This window comes from Lactuca virosa, chromosome 9, assembly GCF_052849685.1.
Source record: "Lactuca virosa cultivar CGN04683 chromosome 9, Lactuca_virosa_CGN04683_v6, whole genome shotgun sequence".
Classification (NCBI taxonomy): Eukaryota; Viridiplantae; Streptophyta; class Magnoliopsida; order Asterales; family Asteraceae; genus Lactuca; species Lactuca virosa.
In genome coordinates, this window is record NC_136434.1 from 184,986,811 (window position 1) to 185,007,004 (window position 20,194).

The window sequence follows — 20,194 nt, forward strand, 5'->3', positions numbered from 1 at the left end:
CGCGGAGCTGTAGCTTTCACGAGTCAGTGAGAGAGTTTCGTAAGCCTGCGGGGAGCCGTAGCATTCACGAGTCAGTGAGAGGTTATTGTGAAACTGCAGGGAGCCGTAGCTTTCACGAGTCAGTGAGGTAGTGTTTTAAGACTACGGGGAGCCGTAGCAATCATTAGTCGATAAGAAAGAATGTTGTAACTACGGGGAGCCGTAGTATTCACCAGTCAGAGCATGACGCAGATGAGTTCTTAGGCTTGAGTGGCCTTACCAATTGAGTCCTTGGGAAACTGGAGACCGGACCAGGGGCGAGACGGGGGTCTCCATGATGTTCAGGAACCGATTGGAGAAGTAGTGTACGCATAGATTTGTGGATCACGGGGCGTGAGTCGAGTATCAGATTGGGGATGAGTGGTTCCAAATTTTTGTTGAATCAGACTCTCGAGCTTGAGTTTGGCTCAATTTGTGTAATAAATAGGCATGATGGGATTCCGGATCTTTGGATGGGTTCCATCTGATTATGTGGACTAGAGTGGGTCAGTTCGTTGGTTTGGGAAGGACCACGAGACGCATGGAACTAGCAAGTGGTAGATGACAGAGTTCGGAGGTGAAGCGACTTCAGATGGGGTTGTAGTGTTCGCTCGAGGTAAAGCGAACTTCGTGATTGGTGTGTCATATGATGGGCAGAGATAGCTATTGTGAGAAAGAATTTTGTAGAGTTGATTTATTGGGTGTGCAATGGGTAGCCTTGAAGGTTCTACTGTTGGGTCGGGAGCTGACCTTGTGCTCAGTGTTGGAAGGGTATTTGAGAGGAAACTGGGGCTTATGAGTAGAGATGTCAGAGGATGGTTCCGAGCGGGCATGATCATTTTATTGTGTCTGAGGACATAGTATAGAGGTCCATTTTCAGATAGGTTCTAGCAGGTCATACAGAGCTTACTGACAGCCCAGAGTCGCCAGAAAAGTTACGCGGACCGGCGACGATTCGAGCTAAAGTTCCAGGTCGAAGATTTTGTCCTCCTGAAGGTATCCCCATGGAAAGGGGTGATCCAATTCAGGAAAAAGGGCATGCTGGGGCCCCGATACATTGGTCCTTTCAGAGTGATCGCCAGAGTGGGTAAGGTAGCTTATCGATCGGAGCTACCTGCAGAGTTGATTCAGATTCATAAAACCTTCCATGTGTCTCGGTTGAGGAAGTGTGTAGCCGATGAGACGGCAGTGGTACCATTAGAGGACATTCAGGTGGATGCGAGCCTCAGTTATATTGAGAGGCCGGTAGCGATCTTGGATCGGAAAGTGAAAGCTCTGAGGAATAAAGAGGTGCCCATAGTCCAGGTTCAATGGAAACATCGGAAGGGATCCGAGTGGACTTGGGAGCCAGAGTCAGAGATGCACGAGCAGTATCCAGAGTTATTTCCGAAGCATGACTTCGAGGGCGAAGTCTGATTCTAGTGGGGGAGAATTGTAACATCCCGACTCTCTGGTATAATATGTATATATTTACTTTGGGACTGAGTGAGTGACTCAACGAGTTGTATGCCCAACTCGTCGAGTAGAGTCGGATTGGTCACGCGGGTTTAATGACCAACTCGACGAGTCAGAGAGCCAACTCGCCGAGTTGGCGCTGTGTGAGAAAACCCTAAATCCCCAGGTTTGTGTCCTATTTAAAGGGCCTTAAGCCCTCATTTCCGCCTCTCTCATCACCCTTGAGCACTGTGAAGAACCCTAATCGAGTTTTAGCTTGTTGTGTGAGAAGGAGAGGCTATATTGAGCATTTTGGTGCACCTTGAGAGAAGAAGAGGAAAGCATTAAGGCTTGGAGCAAGGAAGAACATTTGGATCTAGAGGTTCTCAGTGGATAGCTTTTGTTCGAGGTAAAAAGATGCTATCTTGATCATTTTCTTGTGAGATCTTAGTTGGGGAGTTCTAGGGCTTTTCCCCATCCTTCTTGTGTTAGTGAGTCCCTTGAGCATATGTTGAGGTTGAAACCTCAGATCTAGATTGTAGGAGGTCTTGTGAGCCCAAAGAACCAAGCTTTATGGAGCTAGAGGCAAGCCTATGAGCACCAAACCCTTGTTGGAGCTTGTATTGGCATTATGGAGCAAATATGCCATGTATGAACGTAAAGATCGAAGCTTTACGTGACATTCGAGCCGTAGGAGACTAGATCTAGAGTTTGGAGTAGTAGATCTTCCTTAAAACATCTGAATGAGAACACGGACTAAATGGACTCGCCGAGTCAATGAGCTGACTCGGCGAGTCGGCTAGGGTATTCCTGATGAGACTGAACATGCAATAACTCAGCGAAGTGAGTTGGACTTTTATGAGGGTTCTGAGGAACTGAATGGACTCGACGAGTCGCATTAATGCACTCGACGAGTTGGGTCAACATGGACTGTTGACTCGAGTGTTGACTTATGTTTACTTTAGGGCTTGGCCAAATTTGAGGGATAGAGGTCATGGAGGGGTAAAATGCTCTTTTACCCATACCAAGAGTTGAAGAGGGACTATCATGAGTTTATTTAGAGTTGTGATCTTTAAGTGTTAATTAGAGATGCTTATTACATGAAGGCGGGGATTTGACTGTTCGAGGGGTATTCAGTTTCCTTGCTTGCTTGCGAGGTGAGTCTTCTCACTATACTTACCTTGAGTGGTAATTTGTGTGACCGGAGGGTCTTGTGTGCTTATACTGAGTATTGTGATATTATGCATTATGTCTTTGTGATTTATGTGGTATGTTGTTATGTGCTTCTATTGAGTTTGGACCGGAGGGTCCAAACCGATTTGTGAGACCGGATGGTCCTCACTGAGATACCAGGAGTGGAGGGTCCGACCCGAGCTATGGGACCGGAGGGTCTTCACTGAGACACATGACCAGAGGGTCCTTATCGAGACACATCCATGAGAGGCTAACTATTTGTGTGTGTGGTATTTTGGGGAACTCACTAAGCTCCGTGTTTACCGTGTTGTGTGATATGTGTTTCAGGTATTTTTCAGGATCGCGGGAAGGCACCGGCTTGATTGTACACACAAGATGGAGTTATGTTTTTGAGGATCCTGGATTTTTATTTAACGATTATGGATATGTGTTTTGATCAATTGATACTTTGGGGTTTTTGTGAAAAGTGTTAATGAGAATTATGAGATTTTAAAATGAAAAATTTGTTTGAAAATTTACGGTGTTACAGCACCCCAGGCAAATCCTCCAGGAATACATCCCGATAATCCCGCACAATCAGCACCTCATTCACGGTCGCCTTACCCTTATCCTGGGTATCCATGACATAGGCGACATAACCCGCTCAACCCTGCTGAAGATAGCGTCTGACCCTCGCCGCAGAACACAAAATCGGCCCATGCTGCGGTCTCTCCCCATGAATCACCAACTCTCCCCACTTGGGGTCCGAACCCGAACTAACTGTTGCTCACATTCGATCAATGCCGCATTAGGGCTCAACCAATCCATGCCCATGATAACCTTGTTCCGACGCAGAGGAATGGGAACCAAATCAACCAGATACTGCTCGCTGAATAACTGGAGAGTACAACGCCGATGGACCCTCACAACCCGAACAGACCTATCGTCAGTAATCTCGACATCTAGAGGACAATCTAGCTCCCCCGGAGCTCCAAAAAATCTCTTGCTAAGTGCAAGTGATACAAACGATCGGGTGGCCCCCAAATCAAACAATACCAATGTAGAAATACCGTTCACAATGAACGATCCTAAAATAAAACATATACACATAAGCAAGCAAATTAATATAAATAAAGAGATAAGGAGAAGATACATATCTGTCACTACATTAGTAGCTGCACATGCCTCCTCAGCCGTCAACTAGAAAGCCCTACTCTTCGCCACAGGCGCGTCTGCCCGGCCTAGGCGGCCGTCAGTAATTCGAAGAGTCGCAGGAGCGGGTGCTGACACCGGTCCTACTGCACCCAAACTCGGACTACGAGCCTTCTTATGGACCCTCTGATTGTAATGAAAGCAAATCAGATTTGATTAATGGGTGGTAGTAGCAGTACAATCCTTGCTATAATGACCCGTACGACCGCACTTGAAGCAGCCAGAACCACCACCCCTTCACGGCCCCTCGTGCGCCTTGCCGCACTTACCACAGCGGCTACGTCCCTGATGGCCTCTCGATCTGGAATCCGATACCTTGGGCCTCTTAACCGAACCCCATGATGTCTGAACCTCATCCGACTTCCTCTTCCTCTCCATCTCCATGTCAATTTCCCTCTCCGTAGCTCGTGCTATCATATCCTCCAGCGTCTTGCAACTGGATCGGCTCAGAAACTACCCAATGTATCTCCTCAACATCTCATGGTATCGGGCCTTCTTCATCTCCTCATCTGTCACATACTACAAAACCAAAAGCGCCCTCTCCCAAAACATCGCGATGGTCTCAGCCACCATCTCTATAGTCTGGTAGAGATCCTGAAACCCTCACGCCAACTGCTGCACCTTAATCACTGGTGCAAACTCATCTCGGAACCTGGTCGAGAAATCATCCCATGTCATCACATCAACAACATCATCACCCATTACACATCCTACCACCTCCCACCAGCCTCGTGCCCTGTCCTTCAAAAGGAAGGAAGCTAGTCTGACCTTGTCCCCCTCGGGACAACGACTAGTGCGAAAGGCATTAGCAAAATCTGCTAACCACCGCTGACTCGCTATTGGGTCCTTCTCTCCATGATAGTCCGGAGCTCCACATGCCCGAAACTCCCTAAATGTCAAAGAACGTGCTCCCACTAGTGCCAACATCTCAGAACGAAGCAAGCTCAACCGCTCATCCAAAACCTACAGAATACCCTCCTTGACCGAGCCGAAGATCACAGGAGTCTGATCAAGAATGCAACGAGTAATCAGACGAGAGGAACTCCATAGTTTACTCATCGAGTTCCCCGACTCTAGATCCTGAGCCTAAACCCTCACCATCACCAGAACCGTCAACAGTTCTGCCTCTCAATGTCACCATACTAAAAATAGACCATATAAACCATCAGAATACACATCGAAACATATATATATATATATATATATATATATATATATATATATATATATATATATATATATATATATATATATATATATATATATATATATATATATATATATATATAGGAAGCACAACTCCACAAGCTCCATGGTTTCATCGCAGCTCTCCTTGAATCGAGTACGGATCCTTTGCTTCCAGTAGTATGGGCCCATACTACCTTCCACATCTATCCGTACTTTCGTCAAGAATTTCCTTGATTCAACCAAGTTACTTTATATCTATAGAACTTCCCTCACAGGTAAGGCTCCCAGCACTAGATCCCATCCTAAATTTTCCTAGGGCAAAGTCCATACCACTCTATGCCATCAGCTGCAGAAGGAACTCCCGCTAACTCCCTCTAACTAGCTCACAAATACAATTGCATATCACTAAAACCAGATAGTTCTTCGAATAAGAGGTCTCACACTACAACGGTTGGACACAAACAGGAGCTGCAATAGAGTTAAAACCTAACCTTCTAAAATTATTTAGTTACCATAATATATAACTTAGCATATTCGTTTACTAGTTAGTTGAAGCTAGTTAGAAATCCTAAAAGCACAAAGCAAGCAACATTCGAGCATCAAGTGACCAGAACCAAGCATAACCTGATCAGGCCATCCTATCACTGATTTATTAGCACTAGCATGCAAGTCTCCAAGCTCATACATTAGGCACACAAAGGCATCTATCCTAGAATTCTATCATGCAAAAACTGAGAAGATCCTTAGCCCTAACTAGCATGTGATTCACAGATTCACAGATCAAATCATATCAGATAACATGTATGGGTAATTTAGGAAAACTTACTTGAGCTCGGCTGATTGCATGCACCACACCCTTTCTTTTAGAAAAATTCATTTTCTTAAAATATATTTCTTTTTGAAAAACTTTACCAAATCCTCAATTTGAGTTCAGACACACCCGAGAGTGTGCCTGAATCCCTCAAACCAAGAATCTGATACCAACTTGTAACGTCCCAAAATATGGTCTAAAAATTTCATTTTCAGTTTAAATAAAACAGTATTCCAAATACATTATCCATACAACCAAATGTAAATAAGTGTATCAAACATCATATCAATCAGAGTAATATCTCAAAAGTGGAATCCATATGGTGTGTGTGATGCAGTCAACCCGAGCTCTTCCCTTTGGAACCAGAAGTACCTGAAACATAAACTAAAAACTGTAAGCACAAACCTTAGTGAGTTCCCCAACCTACCCCATACCATACATAATAAATCAGATACTAGGCCCCCGCCCTACATCGGACCCCGTCCTCCACCGGGCCCCACCCGGCATCGAGCCCCGCTCGGTATACATATATGTTATTCTTAGGCCCCTCCTGACATAGGACCCCGCCCACTATACACATACAACACACACACACACACACACACATATATATATATATATCACATAATCATGCTAATACATACAATAATCATAAAACAATAGCACATGTTTTCAGTCATCGGGCCTCGGCCGGCATCGAACCTCACCCGATATACATAGCAGCACATAACACATGCATGGGTCACGCAGACTCCTAGTTTCCTAACGTAAACAATAAGGGTCGGAATTGGTGCCTTGGACCCACTATACCCTGTGAGGAAACTCACCTCGACTGCTGAATCTCACTGAAAAATCCCTGGCTGCCGGTCAAACGAATCCCCGAGCTAATCAATACCAAAACAACACCGAATTAACATTTGGGTTCCAATCCATAATCATAAGTCCAACAATCCATACTTGGGGTAAAAAGACCATTTTACCCCTCACCTAGTTTCTCCTAAGGCTAAGGCCCAAACTCAAAATCTAAAAGGCCCAAAACCAATTAATCAACTAAGGTTCACTTATGACCAAATTTTCCAAATTGGGCCCAAACCCCTTCATGGGCCTTACCTTAAAGCCCAAAAACTTTTCCTAGTCCAAAATACTTGAACCCAGATGGCCCAACAAGAACCCAAGCATCCAAGCCCAATAAAATGATCCAACATTGAAGCCCAAAACGCTAAGCCCAACAGACTGAGTACGCGGGGCGTACTCAACTGTACGCTATGCGTACTTGCTAAATGGCTTGTACGTCGTGTGCACAGACTTGTACGCCCAACGTACTCATGCAATAAGGTAAATTCCACATTAAGCACTTAATTATTAAGACCAGAATCCCCAACCACAGATCCAAGTCGTAATAAGCGTCTATAACCATAAAGTCACTGAATTGATGACTTTGCATGCCCCATAAAGACCCAACTTCAAAATATAACACCCTACTTTCATGAAATGGACATAAACTCATGCATGGTTGGATCTAAACCTTAAAGGTGCCAACTTTATGAATCTAGAACCTCAGAAACACCAAGAGTGGAAAATCATAGCTCCTGGAGTGGTATCAAACCACTAGATCACATCATCGGGGACAAAAAGGGACCAAAACTCATATATAAAAGATCTAAGCCGTAAATGAACAAGTTCAAAGCTTTATACCTCAAACAAGTTGGAAATGAAGCAACTAGTCAAGATCCACAAGCTTTTCCTTTATCCACCACCATGCACCAAGCTTCTACTTCTTGAATATGAACTAAAGCACACCAAAATGGACATAATGAGCTCAAAACACGAGAAGTGGCTTAGGGTATTGAATATGAGGCTTAAGGGTTAGAGGAGGCTGAGAAATAAGGTTTTCATAAGCCATAAGGATGAATATATAGTGTCCCTTCTCGAAAATTAGGGTTTTCATTAAGCACACGTACGCCCTGCGTACGCGTACAGGACCCTGTCTAACCCTCGCATGAGTACGCTAAGTGTACCATGTGGTACTCCCTACGTAATCACTTTGCAGCTTATATTACGCCAAGTGTACCATGTGGTACGCCCCGCGTACAACATAAGGACCAAAATGCAAATATCAAATACACAAGGGGCCATACTGGACATACCAGGATTCCAAGTGTTACAGCTTGTGACCTTGTTATGGATAAACTTGAAAACTTTATCCATCTAAACATTTTGATTCAGATCGGAAGGTTGGAGACTTGGACTTAATGGATTAAGTTGAAAAAGATGCTCTTTTGGGTCCCTTTGAGACTTAAAGACTTGATCTTTTTGTTTGGACCATTCTAATGGATAAAGTTGGAAAATTTATCCATTATGGAGCTATTAAGAACCATAAAAATGTGATCTTGGCCTTTCTATCCCTTCCATGCAAGAGTTGTAATGTCTTATTTGGTTAAGAACTTAGGGTTTTGGACATTAAGCACTTTATAGCTATGCAAAGTCATAAAGTTGGAAACTTTATGACTTAGGACATCATTTTGGGCTTGGATATGAGTTTTGGACGTAAGGGCTTAATGAAATATGCTCTTAATGGAGTTTTGGGACTGGGATGCGTACGCTGGGCGTACCTGGTGGTACGATGTGCGTACGCGGTTAGTGCCCCGCTTTTGGTCAAGATCAGAGTATGTTGGGCGTACTCTCTTGGTAGGCAGTGCGTACTCCGTTGGGGAAGAAATATTGACTTTTGGACCTTGACCGTTGACTTTTTGACCAAGTTTTACTTTAGGTCAAATTTGAGGGCTTTGATTGGTGATTAAGATTTTATTTGGTTCTGATGTTAGTGGATCCGCGGGAGCAACCAGTATAGCAGGGAGCGTATCATAGTGTTCTCGAGTTTCTTCATTTCAGGTGAGTTTTGCCTCATTGTACAGTGGGTCGAATGCACCAATGCCAACCCACTAGTTGTGGTTATCTGTTGGTAAAGGGGTGCCTTAGGGACTATATATAGTCATGTAGGATAGACTGAGGACTCTTGGTTTAGACTCTTTTACCTATTCCTTTTTTGGTTGTGGTTCTAGAGTAGGATCACCTGTCCGGGTGGCTATCTCACTTCAAAGTATATACGGTTATGCATTCCTGGTATGTTGATATTTAATATGTTGCTATGTTGTAGTGATCTGTTAGATCTGTATCCTAGTATCGAGTATGTTACTGTGTTGTAGTGATCTGTTAGATCTGTATCCTGGTATATAGGATGTTGCTATGCTGTATTGATCTGTTAGATCGGTATCCTGGTATATATGATGTGGCTATGCGGTAGTGATCTGTACAACTGTATGTTTGTCTGTACTTGTTGGTTATCATCTAACGGAGTTCCCTAGGGAATGTATGTAGTCATGTAGGATAGCATGAGAACTCTTGATCTAGGCTTTATTACTTGTTCCTTGTTTGGTTGTGGCTCTAGCGTAGGATCATCTGTTCGAGTGGCTATCTAACCTCTAGGTACTTATGATTACATAGTTCATAGAGGTTAGCTGGTAGCAGGATTGTGTGCTATGAGAGGACTAGTAGGCGGTGGTGAGCTGTATGATTGCCGTTTGTCTGTATTATGTGCCTACTTGTTCTTTGTTTGTTTATATGTCGACATATGGTAGTAGTGGGTTGAGGCGGTCCTACTATGTGCTATAGGCCAAGATACCTGGTGCGGGTCGGCTGTAAGTTGTAGGCACGGAGGCACGGGAAGAGCGGTTGGGATGAGGCGATAGGCCAAAAAACCCTGGGTATTCCAGCCTGATGGTTGATTGGACTCGTTGCATGTTAGCATTCCAGTCCAAGGATTAATTAGGCATGGGCATTCCAACCAGGAGGTTATGGGTCGTTATGCATGCTTGTATGTTTATGGTATGGGATATTTTGGGGGAAACACACTAAACTTTATGCTTACCCAGTTGTTTATTGTTTTAGGTATCACCGATGGCTATGGGAAGGCGAAGACGGTATTGTACACACTCATCTGCAACATTGAGGATTTCACATTTTCTATGATACTCTGATTTTAATAAATGTAATTTGGAATAAATGGTTTTCTTGATAATGGATTTATAAATTGGGAAGTTTTACCTTAATAAAAATGAAAAATTTTGGTTGTGAAAATGGGACGTTACACTTCCAATGTCGAGGGACACATCCCGGTCTTACATACAAGTGCTAAGGGACAGATCCTAGTCTTTCATACAATTTCCAGGGGGCAGATATTGGTCTTTCATACAATTTCCAAGGGCCAGATCCTGGTCTTTCATTCAATTGCCACGGGCCAGACCCTGGTCTTTCATGCAAGCATCATAGAGACAACTAGCCTTCCACGTAGCAAGTAATGGTTCGGCATTGGTGCCTTCGACCCATGGATATAGTGAGAAAACTCACGTAAACCACTAGGGATGAGCATTATAACAGCTGGAACCGGAACCGGACCAGAACCGAAACCAAAATTGGTAACAAGGTCCGGTTACCGGTTCTCCATTTTTATGAAAACCGGTCCCGATTTGACATTTTTTCGTTTTATAAAATGCGCATAACTCACTCATATGAAGTCGGATTTAGTTGATTTTTTTTCCAACATGTAATTTGGAGTTTGTAATTCATTTTTGACTCTACAAACATGTATTTTGGTTAGATATTGAATCAGACAAATTCCCCAGAAGAAAAAATATTGATGCTGCGTTTTTTCTATTTCAGCACTTTTTGTTTTTTTTTTTGAATTTGTTCCGTTTTATAAATGTGCATAACTCATTCATATGACGTCGGAATTACTTTATTTTTTTTTCAACATGTAATTTGGTGTTTGTACTTCATTTTAGACTGTACAAACACATATTTTGGTTAGATATTGAATTCGCTATAGTCTTCGGAAGACAGCATATCAATGTTGCGTATTTTTTGTTTTAGCATTTTTTTTGGAATCTGTCCCACTTTTAAAATGTGCATAACTCACTCATATGAAGTCGGAATTACTTGATTCTTTTTTCATCATGTAATTTAGAGTTTGTACTTCAATTTAGAGTGTAAAAAGTCATAATTTGGTTAAATATTGAATTATTTACAAGCTCCGAAAGATAACATATCGTCTACAACATTTCAACCGGTTCTAATTAGAAAAATAACCGGAAAACCGGGACCGGAACCGGAACCGGCGCTAGAACCAGCGGTACGGTTCTCGGTTCTTATAATATAGGAAAACCGGTTCCGGTTCCGAACCGGTCCGGTTCTAAATTTCATCCCTATAAACCACTCAAAAGAAGCTCACAGCTACCTCATCAACAGATTAGCCAACCTAAGCTTCCTAAAGCCAAACCGATACCATAACTTAGTTAAATACTCCATGCTACCAAGGTTGACCAAAAGTCAACTGGTCAAAGTTAAAAATCAACAAAGTCAACTGAGTTGACTCATGTTGTGTACGCCCAGCGTACTCATCATGTACACTTAGCGTACTCAAGGTCCAGATCGAGCTTCCAAGGGAGTACGCCCAACATACTATGCCAAAAGTCAATTCGCTATTAATTGCTTATTTCATGAAGTCCTTTCGTCCAATTGCAGATCTAGCCGCCAAATATCATTCCAAACCATAAAGTTTCCATATTTATGAGTTTTCATGCTTAGATAATGCCCAACACCAAAAATCCTAACTTGTCTTTAGCTCTTAAGCTCTCTAACATTTGCATGGAAGGGAAAAAGGGACCAAGATTACATTTTTATGCTTCCTAATAAATCCATAATGGATAGAGTTTCTAACTTTATCCATTTGAATGGTCCAAACAACCAAGATCTAGTCTTTAAGTCTCAAAGGGGCCCAAAAGTACATCTTTATCAACTAAATCCATTAAGTCCAAGTCTCCAACCTTCAGATTTGAATCAAAATGATGTTTAGATGGATAAAGTTTTCAACTTTATCCATAATAAGGTCACAAACTTCCAAGATCTAAACTTATGCACTAAAATGACCAAAAGCTCATAACATTCAACACTAGCTAGATCTAACAAATACATCCACAAGATTCAAGCTTTATACCTCTAGAAGAAAGATCAAGGTGATCAAAGTCTGGATCTACAAACTCCAATGCAACAAACACTTCTTCAATGAGTTCCTTTTTCTCCAAGGTGCACCAAGAACACTCCAAATCACTTAAAAACACCTTATTTTTTCTCACAAGGCTCAAACTATGGTTAGGGTTTCAAGAGAGGGTGTTGGAGAGGTGGAGGCTGAGAATGGAATAGGTTTGGGGAAGTTAAGGAGCTTAAATACGGGTCAAACCACGAAAAAAGGGTTTGGGAATTGATCATGTATGACCAACATACTTCTGGTACGCCCAGCGTACTAGGGATGCCCTAGTACGCCCAACGTACGCGACTAACCCAAAAATCGACGTAACTTCAAACTGTCATAACTTCTTTGTTTCAACTCTGATTTCGACAATCTTTATATCCACAGAAAGATATTGAAGAGCCCCACAATATTATATATATATATATATATATATATATATATATATATATATATATATATCTTGGACTAAAAACTTCTCGAACAAAAATCCATATTTCATGCAAAAAGTCTGAAACATCACTTTTCCCGTTTTACCCTTTGACTCCAACACAAACCAAGGGCTTGGATCGCATAACGAATATTATCAACATCCAATAGGGTCTAAAACCTATTCCCTTGAAGCCCAAAGCCTTTACTTGATCTATTTATTGTCCACAATCATGAATTAAGAAATTTCTCGAAATCGGATGTTACAAAAAAAATATATCCAAAAAACATTTTGTAAAAACAATTATGAGTTGTGATACTACCTTTCAATAAAAATACATAAGAAATCGAGAAAAAAAAACTTGTCTAAACTCAACCTCCATCGATTCTTCTTCTTCTCCATCTCCAACACATCGAACCTCTGAGCCATGTACACCTTCACAACCTGGATTCTCTTATGCACGAATTTTTTCGGAGAAACCACCACCAGATTTTGGTTGATATTGAGTTTATCAGCTTGTTGAGGCAGCCGAATGTGAAGCTGAGAACCATGAAGCCTAATTGAGAGTGTGTGAGAATGAAGTCGGCGATGCTGAACGGTGAAACCAAATCTGGTGGATGGTGAAACAACGATGACTCCATATTTTGGGTATGATCTTAAACCTATAACATCGTCAATGAATTTTATGGCAGCGACGGAGGTGGCTGACAGAACTAGATCTTGTGGCCTTCTTCAGATCTGGTGAAACGAGATCGAGACAAGTCATGATGGAAGTCGATCATTTGGTCTGGTGGTGCTTCATTCACTGTGAACAGATGATAGCAAACTTTTGTAGATTTGGAGAGTGAAAATGCGATTGTCTGGTGGTTCCGACGAGAGGTTGTTTCCGTTGATGGGAGGAGCAAAGGTGGAGGTAATAGGTCTGGAGAGTGAAAAAACGATTATCGAGTGGTTCCGGTGTTTCCAGCTTTCCAAAAGCGATCTGACGATGATACAGCGGCGATATGGCGGTTCCGACAACTTTCCAGTGGTTTCACTGATGGTCTGGAGAAGATTAAACCGACATACTAGCATGTATATTGATGGGGTGGGAGGGTAGGTGGGGTAGGATATTTTTTAATTGTTTAGAAATAAATAAATCTTTAAATTTTCAACATTTAAAATTTGTGGCCGAATATTGTTCATAATTGTTCTTAAATTAATAAATGATCTCATTTGAATATATATATATATATATATATATATATATATATATATATATATATATATATATATTCTTTTTTAATCTGATAAACAAAAAATAAAACTGAAAAAGAATTTGTTAAGGATAAAATGGTCATTTTATTTTTGAAAATAGAACTGAAGGTGCATTTTTAATACCTTGATACCTGAGAAACAATGTGCGTAACTTCTAATGATATTATATACAAAGATGTTATTGACATACCGTTATTCATGTATATAAAAGTGATGGCCCTACCAACAATATTACATAGTGGTGACAGAATATTTGAGCTTAACAAACTTTAACCTTACGATGGTTTAATAATGCATGTATGGGTAATTTATGTGCAGGTAAAAACTCTTATTTCTTATAGTGAATTTGGTTAGATATATGTCGGATCGGACAAAATTCAAGAATAACTTGTAAAAGCTCAACTGTTCTCTAGCGCTATATTGGTCACTGTTGTTCATGACAAAATTTAACTTTCGTTTGAAAATTCTATAACTCACCACCTATTAAAAGCAATGAAATCTGAACGTCTGTAACTATGATGCATGCTTAATTCTGTAACTATTGTTTTGGGAAGATGAACAGTATTTGACAATGCTACATCTCCCTTTACTTTAACTGCTACTTACTATACATACAAGCATGTATAGTATATATAAGCTTATCCGAAACGCTTCGTACGTACGTACGTGTGCATGTATAATAGACATGAACAATTCAGATAGAAAAGAAGGATGGATCGATTGCTACAACAGTTCCCAGAAGATATTACTTGTGGGTGAAGGTGATTTCTCATTTTCCGCATGTTTAGCTCGAGCCTTTGGCACTGCTAAAAACATGGTTGCTACTTCGTATCTTGATAAAGGTAGGCGTATGCATCACGTAATGATAAATTGTATTAGTTTTGTATATGTACACTTTTATTTTATTTTAAACACAATATTCTATTAGAAGCAGCGAATTGAAGCAGAGAAAACTAAAGAAAAAAGCAATATTACCTTAAAGATAAGATCATCTAATTTCATGCCTAAAGGGGACTTAGAGTAATCTTGAAGATTCTATACAATTGAGGGCTGAGGCTAGCTGTCTGAAGTTGTATTATTTAACATTTAGCAAGTAAAACGAATAAAATAGCTAAAAAGAAAATGGGATAAACCGGTTTAAAATGTATTCTTGATTATTATGAAATTAAACAGAACTATCTGTTTTGACTAGCTCATTTTCCATTAATCTTGTCACCTCTATTATCCATCTTTACAGATTTTTAATTAAGGATTAATATAACTTACTAACTAAACGTAAAGCTTACACATATATTGATGTTCATAGATTGCTTAGTAATTAACCATCAAACGAGTGTATCACACCTTGAAGAACTGGAGAGATTAGGCTGCGCATTGATGTATCAAATCGATGTCCACAAAATGCACACTCACCCCATTCTCAAGGGAATGAAGTTGGACATCATCATCTTCAACTTCCCTCATGCTGGTCATATTTGTTATCTACGTGAACGTGACACAGAATTAATCCAGTAAGATGTTAATTTACTCTATGCATGCATTAATTGATGTTTGTACTCATTGTGCATGATTGATTGTGTTGTATATATGACGACAGAAAGCATAAGGAGTTGGTCGGAGCTTACTTCAGAAATGCAAGCAAGATGTTGAGTGAAGGGGGCGAGGTGCATATAAGGCATAGAGATGACTCTCCATATGACAGATGGGATATCGTTTCGCTAGCTGTTGAAGCTGGTTTGAAGTTGAAGGAGAAAGTGCGTTTTAGTGAGAGTGAGAGTATCCAGGTTATATTCGTAGAAGAGGAGGGGGTATTAAAACCAATGACACTTTTCCAATCGGATCACCTTTCACTTTTAAGTTTGCTCTTGATTATACCAAACGTTAATGACGAAGAAATTCGTGTATTAGAGGTTCGAGATGATGAAGTTTGTATTTGCACTACTACAAAAAAGAGCATTACCGACGGCCAAAACCGTCGGTAATCCGTCGCTAATACTCTTTACCGACGGAATTATAACAGACCAAAATCCGTCGGTATATTCTTGTCGCTAACTGTTTGTAACAGAATTCCGACAGCTACAACAAAATTTTACCGACGGATTTTTCTGTCGGTAACTAATAACGGATCACTGACGGAAATATTTTTGCAACAGATTACAGACGGAATATGTTTCCAACAGATTACCGACAGAATAATTTACCAACTGATTACCGACAGAATCTCGAAATAGCTTAGTAACGGATTACTGACAGATTTTTTTAACAGATTAGCAACAGATTTTGGCATTATGAAAAAAATTATAAATTCATGAAAAAATTAAAAATCATTACATATTCAACACATAAATTTTTTAAAACATGCATCTATATTTTAAAACCAACAAATATAAAATTGAAAGGTTTTTAAACATAAATAATAGGTGATTCTAAACAACTCTCATGCACAAAGATGTAATAAAACACACAAAAGTCAGAAAAATCTAATATAAACTTTTTTAAACACAAATGATTCAGTTCCTGCCTTTTCTGAAAATGGATGCCCAAAAACAAGTCATTCTTTTTCCAAAAGCACCTGTATAAAAGTAAAAATTAAAATTTATATCCTATTTACATGGAAAGGTAACCATCACTGATTAAAATATTTGAGAAGAGTATGATGAAACGAACCTCGATGTAGCATCAGATGGAAAAATACCATTTTTCCCACCAGCTTCAACAACCATGTTGCATAATGTCATCCTTTCTTCCATCTAAACAATAAAAATGAGAATCAAAATTCGTAAAAAAAATAGTAACACATATCTGTATAAATTGATAAAAAATTCACTTTGTTGCATACATTGGTTAACAACTTACTGTTGGACTTTCGACAGTTGAACCAACAAACTTTGTAGAATTATAGCATTGTACTTCAGTTAAACCTAAATCTTGAAAGTACTATGCTTAGAAATGAGGTAACATAACACAAGCCTCTCATTTGAACCAATTTCAAGAAGAAGAAAAGTAACATAACACACTAATTACTGAAGGTCAATAAGGCAACAAAGTGATATATTTCATCCTAGAAATGAGGGACATTAAAAGAAAAGGAAAAAACTTACATATAGCTAAGATTCTGTATTCTGCTAAGATCAGGCACAACTCCTTGCAAGCTACAGTTTCTAAGGCTTTTGCAACACAAGTTCAAAACTTTCATTTATTTGTTTATTATAGAATCATTATCATTATATTGTATATGAAAAAAAGCAGAGAATGTTCTGAATAGAACTTACAATTTCACTATTTTTGATAGATTTCCAAATGAAGCAGGAATTTCGGCTCCATCAAAGTAATTGTTATCAAGTTGACTGAATGATAGGATCAACAAATAGATGAGCATTTATGATTTAACTAATTCATTATGATCTAAATATTATCTTACACTATCAGCATATTTGGGAAATTTCCAAATTCTGATGGAAGATAACCGCATATATTGTTGTTGTCCAGAAGCCTATGAATAAATATGGCATAAAAAGTTTAGATATAAAAATATAGAGAGAAATGACAAGACATAAAACAGATTGTACTGTGTTTGACTGGAACTGGCACAAATGTCAATGAGATAAAAGCTGCAATTTTTGTCCCACCCAGAAAGATGGGACAGAGACTCGCTCTTGATCTCTCATTGGTGCAAAAGACGTGAATGCCCTTATCATATGAAAGGAAGAGAGAGAAGCATGCATATGATGTTACTCACAAGTGCATTAGAGTAGATAAGTTGGAAAGTTCCAAAGGAATTTGACCACTTAATGAGTTGTTGTTGAAATGGCTGAAAACATCAACAAAAAATGTTATTTAATCACATAAGCCCTATATAGTGCAATAAAAGTAAGGCATAAAAGACTTGTAAATTACACCTTCGTTAAGATGAATTGTTTAAAGTAAATGTTTCCTTCCTGCGATGTTTTGGATCAAAGAAACAAAGCTCCAGGTCAAGTTGATCCGCTACAAATCAAGATATTCAGAGTTTGCTTTGATGCTAATATTTTAATGTAAACAACAATTTCCAATTATGCCCTTGGAAGGCAAGAGATTTGTGGGATAGGCATTACCTAACGGTGTGCAAAATCTTGTAGAAATTAGGTTTTAAAGCACTATTTGCTGCAAATTCACATGCCATTTCTTAGCCTTTTAATGTAAGCATTTGGCTTTGAAAAAAAGAAATTTGCATTTGAGATTTCGTATATGCCATTTCCAAATAGAACACAAAGGTTATAAACAGGGGACTAGCATACACGTATAAACATAGACAAGAAAAATCGAACTTTATGAAAACAAGATGCTAAACTAATGAGCCATGCAGCATTAACCATAGTCTTTTGTTGTATAAACAAAGAAGCAAAAGGAAGGAGTCAAAATCAGTTTGTTTGATAATGTATAGCTATACAATTTGTATTGGATTTTCTCTATTGGTTCCTAAGGTTTTTTGTTTGTAGCTGATTAGGAAAATAATCTAGATAAGCACAGCGCCAGTTTTAGTTTTAATCTGAATGTTCCAATAACTACTAAAAAGGGGGATAAGAAAATGTATTCCTGTCCATGTTTCTAAATACTTATCTACTGGACAGGAGTTGATAGGAAAAGATATCGTTATATGATCATCCAAATCCTCTCGAGTCAGTTATAAACAAACAATAACAAGGTGTTCTTAAAACCAATTAACCTAAATTCAAACCACCACTGATCATGAACGGAAAGGTAAGGATCAGAACAGAAATCTAAGTCAAAAACCATAAATAATGTCAATGAGGCAATACATCGAACACATTATGTGCACTTACAAACCACAAGTAGAATCATCAACAAAGAAATAGAGAGAAAGGAGAGGAAGAGTCATATCGGATAATGAGAAAGAAATAGAGATATTGTAATAACCGTATTACATTTACCGTATTGCATTTGACGTTTTCTCGTAGTGTCTCGAATCTTCTGAATACGGTACCCTCCTCTACCAATTCCCTTCCCAATCTGACGTAAAACGGAAAAATAATCATGAAATCGAGGTCGATTGTTGTGAGTGGGTTTCATTTGTGCGATTTCGAACATAGTGCGAAAGAGTAAAAGGAAACGGAAAAACGATTTAGGGCAACATCATACCTGGATCGTGCAGTCAAGGGGGAAAACGAGAAGAAAGAAGAGAGGAGGTCGCGATGGTTGGCGATTGCAGAAGTGAGCGGAGATGGTTGGCGATAGCACAAGTAAGCGGCGATGGTTGCACACTTGTAACTGGTAAGTGTGTGCGATGGTCGAAGCTCGACGGTCGAAAAGCGTATCTGGATCGTGAAGGCCATCGTGAAGGCAGAAGGGTTACATTGGTTTCAAAATAAGGAATCGGATCGGGTTTTAAAATATGGTAGATTGGGTTAAATGGCTTGGGCCTTGGGGGGTCAATAGCCCATACAGAATAGGCATTCTAATTTCCGTTGCTAGTTCGTTATTAAATTTCGTCTCGAATCCGTTCTTAAATTCCGTGGGTATTCCGTCGGAAAATTGTAACGACTTACCGACGGATGTTTATTCTGTCGCTAAATCGTTAGCAAACTGTTGGTAAAATCTTTGTAATCGGGTTTTCTTAATCCGTTGGAAATCCGTTGTTAACCCGTTGTAATTTCCGACGGATTTTTTCCGTCGCTAAAATTCTGTCGCTAATACCATTTTTTCTAGTAGTGTTGGAGATCTTGGTTAATCCAAACTTCAGTTGGTTACTTTTATTTTCGGTGGTATGCATAAAGGATTGCGACATATATATCATTCTGGTACATTTTATATTTAACTCTAAAAAATTCAATTAAACATATTTAAAAAAAACCATAACCTAATTTATGACATTTAAGTATTAAAAAATTTTCTTTTTAATAAAACTCATGATAAAAAAAAAAAGATGTAGTGAACCAACGTGAGGGCGATGAAAATATAAAACTAATTTTGATACGAGGTCAATTTGTCTTTACCTGGATGTCGAGGTATAACGATAGAGGGCTGAGATTGGTGGTCGAGATTTGGGGAAGTGATGGGTTTGGCAGGATGTTGAGAACTTGAAAGCTTAATTTAGGGAGAGATCAATGGTTGTTGGATTGTTGCATTGTTGACATATGAGATTGATGGTTGAAGCATAGGTTTAACAGAAGCACACAGATAAGATAATCATGATCCATGTATATCTCTAACCCACATTCTTACCAATTACATGGTTTAGAACTATTCAAATAAAAATGGAAATGGTCCTCATAATAACTTGGATAATTTCAGGGATCATTTATAAAATAGCATTCAAAATCTGTAATTTCAATCATATTTTTTGGGTTACACGAAATCAGACTTGGTATGTAATTTCAATCATATTTTTTGGGTTACACGAAATCAGACTTGGTATAATTCAATATAGCAATATCCAAATTTAAAACACATTACTTTGATTTTATTTATTTATTTTATGATTTCAGAAACAACAACTTCGTTAAAAACAATTAGAAAAAAAATTGTCTGTTAAACCAAATTGATATACATATTTCACAACGATAGCTAAGTTAATTAGCGGGAAAAA

At 39.3% G+C, this 20,194-nt stretch overlaps 1 protein-coding gene across 6 annotated transcripts; it reads right to left on the bottom strand.

Annotated features, from left to right (window-relative positions):
• Nucleotides 1-16,267: 16,267 nt before the first annotated feature.
• LOC145138778 (putative LRR receptor-like serine/threonine-protein kinase At5g37450) lies at nucleotides 16,268-18,935 on the bottom strand. 6 transcript variants are annotated; one of them, XR_013721720.1, is made up of 9 exons: nucleotides 18,748-18,935; nucleotides 18,540-18,618; nucleotides 17,508-17,595; nucleotides 17,348-17,419; nucleotides 17,030-17,101; nucleotides 16,881-16,955; nucleotides 16,710-16,775; nucleotides 16,465-16,535; nucleotides 16,268-16,358 (listed from the first exon to the last, which is right to left on the bottom strand). XR_013721720.1 is itself a non-coding variant. In XM_079072803.1 (8 exons), the coding sequence occupies exons 4-8, from the start codon at nucleotides 17,353-17,355 to the stop codon at nucleotides 16,343-16,345; spliced, it is 237 nt and encodes a 78-aa protein (XP_078928929.1). In that variant the 5' UTR covers nucleotides 17,356-17,419; nucleotides 17,508-17,546; nucleotides 18,540-18,618; nucleotides 18,748-18,935; the 3' UTR covers nucleotides 16,268-16,342. The 6 variants fall into 6 exon arrangements, 4 of the variants coding, with proteins under 4 accessions (XP_078928929.1, XP_078928926.1, XP_078928927.1 ...); XR_013721719.1 differs by having other exon boundaries at nucleotides 16,448-16,535; XM_079072803.1 differs by lacking the exon at nucleotides 16,465-16,535 and having other exon boundaries at nucleotides 17,508-17,546.
• Between the last annotated feature and the right edge of the window lie 1,259 nt (nucleotides 18,936-20,194).

Excerpts from the sequence above, each read along its gene's own strand:
- LOC145138778 (XM_079072803.1), bottom strand. Across the intron at positions 16,956-17,029 it reads TTCCCAAATATGCTGATAGT|TCAACTTGATAACAATTACT; the intron begins GTAAGATAATAT and ends CCTATCATTCAG. Across the intron at positions 16,776-16,880 it reads CTATCAAAAATAGTGAAATT|CCTTAGAAACTGTAGCTTGC; the intron begins GTAAGTTCTATT and ends GTGTTGCAAAAG.